Source organism: Bidens hawaiensis, unplaced genomic scaffold (genome assembly GCF_021521415.1).
Source record: "Bidens hawaiensis isolate Kalapana, Puna unplaced genomic scaffold, B.hawaiensis_p1.1 tig00009003_1, whole genome shotgun sequence".
Classification (NCBI taxonomy): Eukaryota; Viridiplantae; Streptophyta; class Magnoliopsida; order Asterales; family Asteraceae; genus Bidens; species Bidens hawaiensis.
This window is the reverse complement of record NW_027491656.1, coordinates 86,104-101,412: the sequence shown is the minus strand read 5'-3', so window position 1 is coordinate 101,412 and position 15,309 is coordinate 86,104. Positions and strand designations below refer to the sequence as shown.

The window sequence follows — 15,309 nt, the reverse complement described above, 5'->3', positions numbered from 1 at the left end:
TAATATATATAGTTGGTCTAACCAAAAGGCCAAGGGGATTTAAGCGCCAAATGCAGAGGGGTAAAAAAAAACCCGGTCTGGAACCGGTTAATCTAAAACTGAGCCGGACTGGTTGATATCTAAAACTGGTGTCAGCCAAACTGGTTTCAAAACCGAACCGGACCGCCGGTTAGTATACCGGTTTTCTCTTTTCACAATCAAACCGGTTTTAAAATCGAACCGAATTGCCTCAAACTGGTTTTAAGCAGACTGACCGAACCAATTTTGATCAGTTTGACAAGTTCGATGCTTAAACTGGTTTCTAAACCAAACCGGTTTGGGTCAAACAGGTTTTGACCATGAATAACCCAAACCGGTTCGGGTTGGAAAAAACCCAGTTTTGTACACCTCTAGCCAAATGTCCTATTTATATTCCCAAAAAAAAAAAATCATAAAGAAACGAGAAATTTAGTGAATTCAAAATGTTTACTATTGAAACCCACATAACCATTGGGGCAATCCGTAATGCGTTTCCCTTTATCCGGAGCAATGAGTTTGTAATAATCAGTGTTAAAAATGCGTTACAAGTTTTCATAACCATTTCTTGGTCCATCTTATACGAATGATCGGCCATATCACACTTTATGAATGGTTAAGAGACTACCTCTTAACCATTCAGACTTAAGGCTACCTATTAACCATTAAGCGGTTATGAGCCATTAAGAGTTAGCCTCTTAATGACCGAGACATGAGAGGATAATCTGATCCAAAGGTTCCATTATTCATCCAGAACCTCTACAGTATTCGGTTTCAAATTGTTAACGGATCAGATGTACGATTGAAGCGTTTGTTAATTATTCATCATTCATATATGTTAGTCTCTATGTAGTTTATTTTATTAACCATTAAACAATCACAACATTTTCTAGACACGATCAACATCAATATCAAGTGATTCTCCATCTTCCTGAAGAAGGTTTTCTCGGTTGTCATGAGCCCAAAACCCGCGCACATCTATAAGCATACTAGCAATCGTCCCACCTTGTTTGGACGACAACATATCAGAAAGTGTGATTCTTAATGGATCAACTGGTTTCACCATATCCCATATTTCATCCCTAACATCTTCTGTGCATAATTCATAGTTTCCTATCTGGACCCATTTTTCGCGCACATCCCTGATTCATCAATGAACATGAGTTAGACATTAAGTGTTGCAAATTAAAACTAAAATGTTTAGTTGTTGGACAGGTGACCTGAATAGAATATGAATATCTGGTGCTGTTAGGCATCCCTTTCCTTGTAGATCAAGACACTTGAAGATATATGTTAAGCCCTCGGGTGTGTCTTTGTTTTCGAGTGCAAGAACGAAATCAAGAAAACTCTCGAAGTCCATCTCCCAAGCAAGCCCAATAACAGTTTTGCCGTGGCGAACATGCTCGTCAAAAGCTACAAGGCAATAATAATTTGGAATTGTTAACAATACATATTAGTTAGAATTCGTTAGTCGACTACATTGTTAGGAGACGTTTAGTAGCCTCTTAATGATTCTATTAAGAGACTATATCTAAATCGGTCAGAGGTATGTGCTTGGCTCACTAAAAAGACGCCTCTTTATGGTTAATGGAGCCTTTTAATGGTTAAGTTTTAGAAACATGTTGAATGATCCAGAGACTACCTCTTAATCGGTCAAGACTCTGAATGATTCAACACAAGGTTGTCAAGCAGCCCCTTAGTCTTGTAATCTTTGGTATTAATAGGTTAACTATCTTGCGTTACATTATAAATAGGTGATCTATCTTGTATCACAATTCCTCATTTTCACATTCTCTCTACTTTGTTTAGATAAGTTAACCGGAATAATAATTATACATTGAAAAGATTTAAGCACAACGGTTACCTCTTTGGATAAAAATATCCGTCAGTGTTCCATCGGCGTATTCTTGAAGTTCCTCCTCACTCAGTGTCCCGTTTCCATCTTTATCAAGGTCAAGAAATGTATCTGTTTATGATTAAAAGCAGATTAAGCAAGAGACAACTTAATTGATGACAAGAAAAATTAGACCAAGATATTTTAGACGCGAGCTCTCACCGCATATACGTTGTGAAGATGCTAGTGAGAACCAGTTCTCAGTCTGATCAGCATCAGCAGCATCCCCTTCACTCTCCTATTATTATATAAAGTCGTTATGTTTCAATAAATAAATATAATGTAAATTAAAAGCTTAATAAAAAGAGGTGAATATATCTGACTTGATGCAGTTCCATTAGTTCTTGAAGACAATTACTGAGCAAAATCTTCTTTATGCAAGCCTTACCTGTGATTAATACACAAATGATGTTGTTGTTATCATAACGTGCGTCTCTAGACAATCAATATACATGTCTTACAAAATTGTATGTTGTAATAGTTTCAAAGACAAAAAGAAACCGAACCTCGCCTATTCGGATCACAAAAAAAGAAGAATTTGTGAGTAGCGATGTGGCAATACATTTGTATGAATTCTGCAGGCATGTCGCGAAGCTGAGCCAAATTAGGAATAAGACCTCTGATATAAGCCTCCATTTCCTGTCAACAATTTCAAATGTAATTTTTTTTTTCATTAACTTTACAAGAAATTAAAATAAAACCAGACCATTTTAAAGTAAATCAATAATGAAGGAGTGAACTATAATACATAAGGTTGTAGAAACCCATCAGAATCCTCATTAAGCTCACTCATATCGATTCTCGCTTGTGTAAGAGAAACCTGTACAAGAAAACAGATCCATTGAATTGATAACTGATCCAAATAGATTTACTCATGACCTGGATGGAAAATCTATATATCTTGAATAAAATGCAGATTGATATTAATATTGTATGATGCAACGTTGTGTATTATAATATATATACCAACTTCTAAAGTAAAAAAATATATATATTTTGAAAATATTGTGCCATTATCATCAAAGTACAAAAACAAGAAATAAAAATCTCACCGTGCGCATTACATACAGATAAAATGACAGAATCGCAATTCTTCCTGATTCATCCTTTTCAAACTTCATAAAATTTGAAGGACTGAAGAAACGACGACACTTTGGGCCAATTTGTTCTGTACATAGAGATGCAATTTGGCAAAAGTCTTCATAATTCACCTACATTTGTTCCCCCAATCGTAAACCGAGGCTACGGTACCATAGATGCAAATAGGGCTGTTCAAAAAGCTCGAGGCTCGAAGCTCGGGCTCGTGGCTCGCTCGATAAAAGCTCGAATAAAACTAGCTAAAAAAACTTGATTTGAAACATTCTGAGTTGAGTTGGCTCATTTTTGTAATCAAGCTCGGCTCGACCTAGGCTCGGCTCGATCATGGCTCGGCTCGTTGGCTCGATTTAAATCTCGTTTAGCTTCAAAATCAAGCTAGAGCCTTAGCTGAGATGCCTCGTTTAATTTCAAGCCCGAGCTCGAAACCACCCTGGCTCGACTCGGGCTCGACTCGTGAACAGCCCTAGATGCAAATGATATTGAATAAACAAGAAACATTTGAAAGACTAAAAACCATATATAAAGCAATAGTTTAATTATGTGACATTTTTGCAAGGTATGTGTATACCTTTACTGAACCAGTGGTTTCATCAACCAAACAATTTTCTCTTAAGCATTGCCACAGGGCATCCAGGTCATCAGCATTTAGCAAAATGTCTGACTGTTTCTGCATAAAAAAACAGTAACTCTTTATATCTTTAGATCTTGTTACATGAAGAAAATTAACAATAAATCAACAATAAAGTAAACTAATATTATCGAACAATACCTTAAGAAATCGATACTTTGCCAGCCTCTGAACCGTATGGCTGATGGAACCATCCTCGGGTTTCTGATCATCACATAAGAATCACCACTTTGTTTAACTATGTATTTAACAAGAACTAACAAAATGATGATGAATACCTTCTTATAGAAACTTGGTATTATGCCTGCTTCGGCATTCTTGCGATGCTTCTCTTTGTACATATTAAGCAGGATTCTTCTTGTTTCATGCTCTTCAAAGAGAATAAAAGTTAGGCAATGGGAAATTTAATCGCAACAAGTGGAGTGAGTCCGGTAACGAGTTAAAACTACTTTTATGGAAAGCTTCAAAACGGGTTTACGTGACAACACTTTTTTACTATAGTTTTTAAATGCTAAATGTTATGATGTGTTAAATTTGATAACTAACTGTTAAAAAATAAGTTTAGCGTGCGAACAACCATTGGCGTTAAGATTAACAGCCAAAATTAATTATAAATACATGAACAAGACAAACAATATGTATATTTGCAACATTAAAAGGCGTAACAGCTGTGTATGTAATGATAGATACATAACAAACAATAATATTTGAGGTGTCTTAGTAAGAAACTTTTTTACAAATTACCCATTCTGGCTTCAGATCTGCCATGACCAATGCCGGATCTGATGTACCGGCGAAGGTTACGGACCCATAACATGGAAGACATGACCACCGGTACTGGTTCATCGTAACCTTCATCCTCGTCCACACTACTAGACATTTGAGATTATTGTTTGCATGAATTATGATCTCATGGATGGAAATAATATCAACCGAAACTCTCAACACTTGGAAAATCAATATTTTTACTAGTGGAGAACTCTCCGGGGGCCATGTGTTGGGCCTTTTTTAGGTAAATTTCTAATTTTGTTTAGTTGGATTAGTTTTTTCTTAATTCGGTTATTAAATTTATGGGCGAACGTTCAGGTATTAATCGCGTGTTGACGATTTATAACAAGTCAATTACATCGGGTAATTAATAACTATTAATTAATTACAAAAAAATGATTATCATAAAATATAGCCAATGACTAATTAATTACAACAAATAATTGTTATAAACAAGTTTTGACGAATAAATAATACTCAAGTTTATAAATTTAGCATTTTTTATATAGCACATTGAAGTCATTTGTATGTGTTCTATTTGTAATCATATCTTTCTCATATACATCACATTAATTAGATATTATGGGTAAACTAATTTGGAGTTTGGTTGGGAGCCCACTCTCAATTTTGATTTTGCAACAAGTCACATGGAGTACAATATATGGTGCATTGGTTTCTACTTGGAATGAGATCCTCCCCGACTAAATACATCTCCTTTTTGTCCTTTTGATCGAGTTCCTCAACCTAACTTGAATCGGTCCAACTATAGACAATGCTTTGCCCAGTGGGTTTCGTTGTCCTATCATACGCAAACATCACCCCGGCTCCACAAAGAACAACGGCTTTTAATACCGAGATCAGAACATTTTCCAAAGAGGAAGATTTGAATACGAAGCATGAAGTAGATAAGACTGTTCAAACTAGGTTTTGCGTTGGATTTCAGATGAAGGAGCACGAAGCTTAGACAATAGAAATTTTCTATGGCGAAGGAGTTCTCGGTGACCCCCATGAATTACTTGTCATTGCTCCCATGTTAGAAATGAACCCCTCACACGATTCTTAACGGATGATATGCTTATTTCTATCAATTATATGGTCACCTTTATCACTTCTTGATTATTAGCCTTGACTTATGGTTTCTATTATTGTTCATTTGTATTTATATGGAGGCACATTTTGATGTAATCGATATATACAAAAATATCAATTTACAGAACCTTTTCTTTTCAATTCCTCTACCATAATAGATTTATTATGGTATTAGAGCCTTCATAATAGAAGATCCTGCAACCAAAACAAAAGAAGAAAAACCCCAATCACCATGGCTGGTGGTGACGAAGAAGTCATGTTTGTTTCAGCATATTTTACAAAGTTGTGTGTTCTCTGGGATGCAATCCAATCTGCACTTCCTATTCCAATGTGTAGCTGTAATGGGTGCACTTGTGTGATTGGGAAGAAACTCACTGAACAAGAAACTCACCGAACTTAAAGACAAAGAAAGATTGTATGGGTTCTTACTTGGTTTAGATTCCGAGTTTGGAACCATAAGAACACAGATTCTGGCAATGCAACCGCTGCCATCACTTAATGTAGCATACCAATTGGTATTCGACGATGAAAAATAGAGGGCCATTACAAGTGCAAAGAGAGTACCCTTCGCTGATGCTACTGCTTTTCAGGCCTCCACACCAAAGGTCCAAGATCAAAATCAAACACAAAGTAAGTTTATATGAAAAGATGCAAAACGTGATAAGGAAGAAAAGGCGGAACATTGTGACTTTTGTGGGAAATATGGTCATAGAAAGGACGGATGTTTCAAACTTATTGGGTACCCGGAGTGGTGGTCGGGAAAGGGAAAAGAAGAAAAGGAAAAGTCTCGAGCCGCTTGCGTGGAAACTAAAGCGAGTGAGGTTCAAGGGCTAACCGTTGAGCTGTACCAACAACTCGTGAAGATATTTGGTGCAATCAAACAAGATAATGGGTCTACTACCAACATGGCAAGTAACGGTAATCAAGAAGGCAAATGGGTTATTAACTCGGGCGCTACCGAGCACATAACCCACGACGATTTCCTACTTAAAAATAAAATAAACTTGTTTTGTGAACCACCTGTCCTCATACCTAATGGTGCATCGATCGTTGTTGAAGGACGGGGAGACTGCATCCTACCCAATGGAATGAAGTTAAAAAGATGTTCTTCATGTTCCCAACTTCAAATGCAATTTATTATCTGTTAGTAAATTGCCAAATGATCTGTGCTGTAACATTGTTTCCCAACTTTTGTGTCATGCAAGACTTAAATTCGAGGGCATTGATTGGAGTGGGAAATTGCAAGAAGGGTCTATATGAAGTGGGGATGTTGGGAAGCAAGAGACAAGTGACGATGGCAACGGTTGATACTTGGCATAATAGATTAGGTCATGCATCAACTTCTAAACTTTCGTACTAATTTTTTTAAGAACGTTTCCTTAAGACCTAAAGATGTTTGTGATTCATGTATTAAAGCAAAATTTACAAGATTGCCTTTTCCAGATAGCACTAGTAAGACAAATGCTTGTTTTTGATTTATTGCATTGTAACGTATGGGGCAAATATCGAACTCTTTCTTTCACACGTGCAAGCTATTTTTAAACGATTGTTGATGATTTTAGTCGAGCCGTGTGGGTTTTCCTCCAGAAACACACGCATGAAGCTAGCACTTTTCTAATAGAATTTCACAAAATGGTTCAAACACAGTTTGAGAAAAATATAAAAAGGATTCGTTGTGATAATGGAGGTGAGTTTACATCGAATCGTATGCTTGACTTTTATGCTAAAGAGGGAATCATTTTAGAGACAAGTTATCCACATACACCGCAACAAAACGGTGTTGTGGAACGAAAGCACCGACACCTTTTGGAAACAGCTCGGGCGTTAAAATTTGAGGTTAACTTACCCACAAAGTTTTGGGGTGAGTGTATCCTAACCGCCACATACATCATCAACCGGTTACCATCCGATGTCATTGCGAACAAGACGCCCTATGAAATATTATACAACTGACAACCCGAATACGAACACATGAGGGTTTTTGGTTGTCTCGCATAGTACACAAAAATTGATACGAAAGGTGACAATTTTGAGCCGAGAGGAAGGTTCGATGTGTTTTAGGGCTACCGTGGGGCACAGAAGGGTACAAAATATTTGATGCCCTAACACAACAAAATTGTTGTATCACGAGACGTGAAGTTCATAGAAAATATGTTTCCTTTGGACCAAATTGATATGGCAAAAGAAGATGAAATTTTTATATTTCCAAAACAGTGGATTGATGATCCAACCAATATTGAAGTGGTTGCCCCACAACCAAACAATGACACTTTGAGCCGTAAGAACCACTTTGCAAATCAGGGGGGGAGTTGTTAGAAAACGAAAGCTCAATTGTAAACAATGAACCAGCCCAACCTGAACACTTACATATTGAAGACCCATCACCAAATAATTTACATGAGCCCAGCCTAGAAAGTGAATGAAGAGGTAGGTTCCAGCAGAGCCCAGTTGGACCCGCAAGACTCACCTTGAAGAGGGACGTCTGCGCAACGACCAACTGGTTCCGCAGGACCCACCATGCTCAGAGAGATGAAGACCTTACGCGCAGTACGCAAGCTGTTCCCGCAGGAAAAGCCTCCCAATGGTGAAGTACCCCGCCTGTTCTCGCAGCTGCGGATACAAGCCATCAGGGAAGGCTATCCGCACTAATAGCAAGGCTACACGCACAAGGCACTAACTCTCAATAATTCAGTAATGTCACCTGAAGAAGGAATGAGCAAGGCGGGAATACTCCCGCCCAAATAAGCCAGTCCGTACGCTTCTGGAGGATCTTTTGTACTATACCTGCCAAGGTATAGACAAAATAGACAAGATCTGACCAAAGCAGCCCATGAACCAATCACAGGGTGACAGCTCACTGACAACAGTACGACGAGGAGCACGCTCTAGTACAAAATGTCACTATCAGCCGCTGCCTACTCACCAACCCTTGTCGTGGCACGTACATAGCCTGCAGTTGGTGGAAAAGGAATAGTACACAGCCGGCCATGTCACTATCAGCCGCTGCCTACCCACCAACCACCAGCATGGCACGTGCGTAGCCCACAGTTGGTAGAAAAGGAATATTATACAGCTGGCTGTACCTGCTTGGAAACCTACCTTCGGCTATAAATACTCCAACACATTGGAACGGTATCATATACTATCTTATACCATCACATATCTTATATGCTCTAGCTATTTCTCTTAATATACATTTATATTCAGAGCAATCTAATCTGATTCTCACGCCGGAGGGTGGTCACAAGGAGGTACCCCCCCTTCTCAGTGACGAGCTCACGGTGTCTGTTTTGCAGGTCATCAGAAGAATAACCATCTTTGCCAGACCTAACCCTCGTGGGAAACATCTACTTGACCTTAAGATTATCCGTAATCTGCCGGGATCACTTAGTGTTTCTTCATTGGCGCCATCCGTGGGACAGTTAACTGAAAGCCGAACACAACAAACAAATGATCAAAATGTTTATGCTGAAATAGAACTCATTGGGCCCACATTAGAAAATATTGATCGAAACGAATAAGATCCCGAGCGAAGCATTTTAGTGATTATGAAGTTCAACTCCCCCCTTCTATAGACCATGAGCAATCCACTTCTAGTCAAAGTTCCTCAATGGTACATCCATTGGCACATTATATTTCATTTGATAAATTTACTAACTCTCATAAAGCGTTTTTGGCGACCATTACTTCAAATAATGAGCCAAAGCACTGTAAACAAGCTATGCAAGACTCAAGATGGATAGATGCTATGAAATATGAAATCAAGGCACTTTAAGAAAATGGAACTTGGTCTCTTAAAAATTTACCAAAAGGGAAGCATGCGATAGAATCTAAGTGGGTGTATAAAATCAAATACAAACCAAACGGGGAGGTTGAAAGATATAAGGCTCGCCTTGTAACCAAAGGATTCACACAAATAGAGGGCATCGACTTCCATGAAAGCTTTGCTCTGGTGGTAAGACTTGTGACCGTCCGAATTCTTTTAGCCGTTGCGGTTAAAAAGGTGCACATCCATCAGCTTGATGTTAACAACGCTTTCCTACATGGAGATCTTCACGAGGATGTTTACATGAAGATATCTCAAGGATTCGGGAAACAAAATGATGACATAGTTTGCGAACTCAAGAAATCACTTTATGGGCTCAAACAAGCATCAAGGAATTTGTATAAAAAATTCATCAATTCTTTACTCGAAGCCGGTTTTAAACAAGCTGGAGCGGATCCTTCACTATTTATTTTCAAAGAGAAAAATGTATTTATTGCTGCACTTATTTACGTCGACGATGTCATTATAGTGGGTAATGACTCCAACAAGATTAAAGAGACAAAGTTTTTCTCGACAATAAATTTAGTATTAAAGACCTCGGGCCACTAAAATTTTTCCTCGGCATCGAAGTGGCTCGGATGAATGAAGGTATGGTACTAAGTCAACATAAATACATTCTCGACATTTTGAAGGATACCGGGATGATGGGTTGTCGTCGTAGCCCATTTCCTATGGAGCAAAATTTAAAGTTGGACAAGTGCGATGAAGAACAACGGGTTGATATGCAACAGCACCGACGACTTGTCGAAAGACTCCTTAACTTACAGGCCACGAGACCCGATATTAACTTCGCCGTGAATGTCCTGAGTCAGTTTGTTGGTGACCCAAGAGAAAGCCACATGGAAGCCGCAAACAGAGTTCTTCAGTACCTCAAGGCCACTCCGGGCCAAGGCGTTTTTCTTCACAAAGATGGTGGAACCAGCCTCACCGTTTATAGCGATTCAGATTGGTTGGGTTGTCCGTTTACAAGAAGATCAAGGACTGGTTATGTACTTATGTTGGGTGGTGCTCCCGTGTCATGCAAATCCAAGAAACAATCGATGGTTTCTCGTTCATCGGCTGAAGCTGAATACTGTGCTCTGGAAGCTGTCGTTAATAGACACTTTGGATGAGATGGCTTTTGAAGGAGCTCGATACTCCACCTGTTGGGCCAACCCAACTATTTTGTGATAACCAAGCAGCTCGATACATAGCAAACGATCCAGTTTTTCATGAGAGAACGAAGCATGTCGAGATGGATTGCTATTTTGTTCGAGAACAAGTTGAGTCCAAAGAAATTCAAACCATGCAAATTGCCACCAAATGCAAATCGTAGATGTTCTCACCAAGCCATTGGGCACACAACTACTTCTAACGTTACTTAACAAGTTGGGCGTTCGCGATCTTCACAATCCAACTTGAGGGGGAGTAACGGATGATATGCTTATTTCTATCAATAACCCCCCCCCCCCCCCCCGGTCCCATTAAAAGTTTTCACATTTCTTTTTTATTTGTCCCATTACAAATGTCTACTTTCAAAATTTATTAGCCAATTTTCACATTTATCCTTAAATATATACAAATAACATTAATAAACAATATTGATAGACTCAATTTTCAAGGGCATTATTGTCATTTGGTAAGCAAAGAAAACAATAATTTAATCTACCTTAAACTTTATGTTTTTCAAACAAAGACACTTTAACCGGGACAGAGAGAGTATATGGTTACCTTTATCACATCCTGATTATTAGCCTTGACTTATGGTTTCTATTATTGTTTCTTTGTATTTATATGGAGACACATTTTTGAGGCAATCGATATATACAAAAATATCAAATTTACAAAACCTTTTGTATTTGTTTGTGGGGTTTATATGGAGGCACATTTGATTATTAGCCTTGACTTTTCTTTTCTTTTCTTTTCAAATTTATTAATTCTTAACCCACAAAAAGCTAGCTAAAAAACTTAGTATCTTCAATTATCCTCTCTAACTAGGTTGGCTTTTGATTAAAGACTCACTTATTACGTGCTTTTCACAAACACCAAAACTTTGTGAGTATAATCGCATGAGTCACCTTGGACTTTTCACTTTTTATACAGATTGATAAATGTTCTATAACTTAATATGACACCATTTAAAATCCCATCTCAATTATTTTCAATCCTTATGATTTTTTTTTGATTCCCTTCAAACACCAAGAGCTTTTTATTTCTAATACACTTAAAATGGGATAAACGTACTTAATTTTGTTGGTCCACAAACCGCTCGAACAAGCTCTGCTGGAGATCCTTACTTTTGTGTTTGTGGGGTTTATAGTGGGACATAAAAGGACTTTAGATTCTCACCGGTCCAAAATTTCCCCTCACCCACACATTAACACGTGGGCAGTGTGATGCCCTAAACATACAAGTACTTTCTTCTCTGTCCTTTAATGGACCCAACACATGCTTTATGTGTTATATGATCACGTAGAGAGATATGTATATGTATATATTCTCCATCCTAGGTGGCTAGAAACCCTTATATAAACCACCACCCTCATCTCTAAACATTCATATTCTTCTCAGCAAGGGTCCTAAAAACCAATACTTGATACTCTCATAGCAAGTTAGCTAATAATTAAAAGATATGTCTGGTGTTTGGGTGTTCAATAATGGCGTGCTTCGACTAGTGGCAAACCCCGGAAGTGATTCCTTTCAGGGTTTGGCCCGACGTAAGGTCCTGGTTCATGTATCCTCGAACGAAGTCATTACCTCATACGATGTACTGGAAAGAATCTTGTCATCGTTCGGATGGGAAAGGTACTATGATGATCCTGACTTGTTGCAATTTCACAAAAGATTGACTACGCATCTCATTTCTCTCCCTAAAGACTTCAACAAGCTCAAATCGATGCATATGTATGATATAGTTGTCAAGAACCGCAACGTCTTTGAAGTTAGAGATATGTACCTTAATTAGCTAACAAGCCATTCATATCCGGCTAGGGTTGGTTGAGTGGCTTATATCACGTACGTCTTACATGAAAGTATGCACTTTGTTTTTCGGACAAAGTTAAATAGTCCAATTAAGTTTTATGGGTTAGATCATATATAATGTTTAAGAAGCTAATTTCATGCATGTAGCTCATCAAGGGTTGTTTGGTGTTCATGGATATGTAAATTATCTTTTATTGGTATTTTGTGTAATGTAAAATCAAGTTTGTGTGTGATATATATTATGCCCTTTTCATATTTTTCTGCGCCTTTATATATAGTAACTCAAATGCCGATATTCTATATATATATATATATATATATATATATATATATATATTGCGAGAAGTGATATTACAGCGAGAAGTGAAGGTATAACTCCATTAATCCCTAATTTCACTTCCTTTCATATGATGTTACATACATATATATAGGTTGGTTGTATTTATGTCTTAATTATACATTCAAACCTACCTACAAACATATAAATATACCGAGCCACATTCAAACCTATGTACCTACACATATACAAACATACGTACACATATACAAACATACGTACCTACACACATACATATGCACCTACACAAGCACCTACACATAAGAAAGGGAGTGAAATTAGGGATTAATGGAGTTACACATTCACTTCTCACACTTCTTACTGTAAAAAAAACTTCTGAAATGATTCAATACTTATATATATATATATAATAGTGGCATCAGCGTTTTCTGGTTAGAGACATTTTAATTAGCAACTTAAAATGCCCAACTGCGCTCCTAACTTTTGTGATGGTTGTCGTGGAAAATGAGAGATGTGATGATAAGTAATGATCGAATTGCTGTCATAACTAAATATAAGAAAAGGGTAAATAATGGAAAAAACAAAAATTATAAGATCATGATGTTGTTTTTGTAGTGTATATATATGAAGGCCCGTAATTTCTAGTCTAGCCCGTTGACACAACCCAGTCTTTAAAAATGGGATGGTGGCCCATTATATAAATATAATTAGGGCTAATTGGTTTTCTAGATTACCAAGTTGGATTTCTCCATAAAAATTACAACCAAGTATGGTTTAATCTATGAGAGTTATTGTATTGTAGGGTTTTTGAGTTACATTTCTCAAGTATAACAAAAATGAGTTTTACTTTATAACAATGTGTGTTCATTATTTTGTTCGTGTTCTTGACATAGATTAATTCAATCCTTGTGTGTATACCCAAGAAAGACGTGCTAAAGGCCTTGAACATTTTTGATTTGAGTACGAGAAAGTTTGGATCTATAAGTACCCCATTCTCATTAATTTATAACATTAATAAACATTTTAGTAACAAAAGATATATAGTTGGTTATCACAATATAAGGTTGTGCAAAGCTTGTGGAAAATTTAATGATGTGTCCATAGAAAATAATGACACAAAGATCGATAAATAGTTATATGTAGTATTCATAATACATATCCTTTTATTGTAAAATTTTAAATGACATGTATGGTTAATTGTTTTCTTTATATACCGTTTAAAGAGTTAAAAATTTCTTTAACAAAGCGAGTAGCGGAATTTAGATGGGTTTAATTGTTCGTTTATATACCGTTTAAAGAGTTAAAAATTTCTTTAACATAATATATGTTACCTTAATTTTATTCTTTTTTTTTTTGCATGGTTTTGACTATACATATATAAAAAAAATTCATGAGACCCTCAATTCTGCCAAAGCAAAGAGGTTATTTCATTTTCAGTTTTTCACTGCCGGTGCAATCCATCCCTACAATTATGGGTTGCATGCTGCTCATGGTATCAAATTAACATACCGATTGGACCATAATATAATATTCTTGGGCATTTGGACGTGAGGTAGAGGTTCAATAAATCTCAGCATGCTAATTTGCCACCAGAAAAGAAGATAAAGATTTATAACAATCGGAAATCCTTTTTGAACCACTTTAAATTTTAAGAATATATAAAGCATGATTAATACATGTGCGCTGCACACATGCATGTGACCGTCATGCCAATCGTATACTATGGCCAGGTTCAACTCCTAGTTGTTCAAACATCATAATCCTAAGCTTAACTTTTTTAACGAACAGGAAACAATATTAAACGAAAAGGTGACCTAACAATCTTAATCAAACATGGTTAGAATATGTTTAGAACATTAGAACTCCTTTGAGTCGTGAGACTTTAAAAGAACTCCGCTTAATAATATTTAAAATAAAACAATTTTCTTTACGTATTACAAGTAAGTTAATTACAACTACAATTTTTTTTGTCAATCGATTTTTAAAATAGGTGTAACACACGTTTACATTACAGCGTAATAGTAAAAGCTTGGAAATATTTGCGTAATGTAAACGATGTTAAAAGTTAACCTGTGTAAGATATACTCGTAATTAGTATTTTTTTTATATGTAACTTACTAATTTTGAATTTTGACATCTAAAAAACAGTGGGGAACCAGAGAATCATAGATCAAACAAACTCCAATATAACTCATCTAAACCAAAATGTCTAAATATGAAGCTCAGAAGGTTATCACATAACAATGTTTGAACACTTGAAATTGAAGGACGAAAATGCCCTCGAAATATCCTACTAGTTTAGAGTATGGAAGTGTTATTGGTTACTTGATACACTACTAGAAAAATAGCCTTTAATGACACGCGAAAAATGACAAACTAGGTGTGCGTCATCGTTCAGTGACGAAAAATTAAAAAAAACACGGGAGACACCTATATCACTACAAGAAAATACAGCTGTGGGGACAATTTGTTTTAGGCCTTTAGGGACAACATATTTTCCCTATAGGTGCTTATTGCCTTTAGGGACGACATGTTGTATCCAAACGTTTTGTCCCTAGAAAGTCGTCCAGATAGGTCCCTTAGGTCGTCCCTATAGGTGTTGTCCCCTAGAATTAACTTTAGGGACGACATATTATCCCTAAAAACTAGACATTTAAAAAAAGGGAAAATTTATGTAAATTCTGTAGGGACGAGATGTCGTCCCCATAGGGTAAACATTTAAAAAAAAGAAA

At 36.8% G+C, this 15,309-nt stretch overlaps 2 protein-coding genes across 2 annotated transcripts; one reads left to right on the top strand and one right to left on the bottom strand.

Annotated features, from left to right (window-relative positions):
• Positions 1 to 735: 735 nt before the first annotated feature.
• On the bottom strand, positions 736 to 4,623 carry LOC143530718 (putative serine/threonine-protein phosphatase 2A regulatory subunit B'' subunit TON2). The gene is made up of 12 exons (XM_077026180.1): positions 4,380 to 4,623; positions 3,914 to 4,005; positions 3,777 to 3,839; positions 3,576 to 3,674; positions 2,962 to 3,120; positions 2,658 to 2,729; positions 2,416 to 2,548; positions 2,233 to 2,297; positions 2,072 to 2,147; positions 1,880 to 1,981; positions 1,236 to 1,428; positions 736 to 1,157 (listed from the first exon to the last, which is right to left on the bottom strand). Exons 1-12 carry the CDS (start codon positions 4,513 to 4,515, stop codon positions 905 to 907), a joined length of 1,443 nt encoding a protein of 480 aa, XP_076882295.1. The 5' UTR covers positions 4,516 to 4,623; the 3' UTR covers positions 736 to 904.
• Positions 4,624 to 11,434: 6,811 nt separating this feature from the next.
• LOC143530717 (flowering-promoting factor 1-like protein 3) lies at positions 11,435 to 12,297 on the top strand. The gene has a single exon (XM_077026179.1). It carries the CDS (start codon positions 11,930 to 11,932, stop codon positions 12,260 to 12,262), a length of 333 nt encoding a protein of 110 aa, XP_076882294.1. The 5' UTR covers positions 11,435 to 11,929; the 3' UTR covers positions 12,263 to 12,297.
• The last annotated feature ends 3,012 nt before the right edge of the window (positions 12,298 to 15,309 follow it).

What these genes read in the sequence shown, in the direction of transcription:
- LOC143530717 (XM_077026179.1), top strand. Translation starts at nt 11,930, where the DNA reads ATGTCTGGTGTTTGGGTGTTCAATAATGGCGTGCTTCGACTAGTGGCA.
- LOC143530718 (XM_077026180.1), bottom strand. Translation starts at nt 4,515, where the DNA reads ATGTCTAGTAGTGTGGACGAGGATGAAGGTTACGATGAACCAGTACCG. An exon ending in AAACCACTGGTTCAGTAAAG is followed by an intron (nt 3,121 to 3,575) that starts GTATACACATAC and finishes GAACAAATGTAG; the next exon opens with GTGAATTATGAAGACTTTTG. An exon ending in ATCTTCACAACGTATATGCG is followed by an intron (nt 1,982 to 2,071) that starts GTGAGAGCTCGC and finishes AATCATAAACAG; the next exon opens with ATACATTTCTTGACCTTGAT.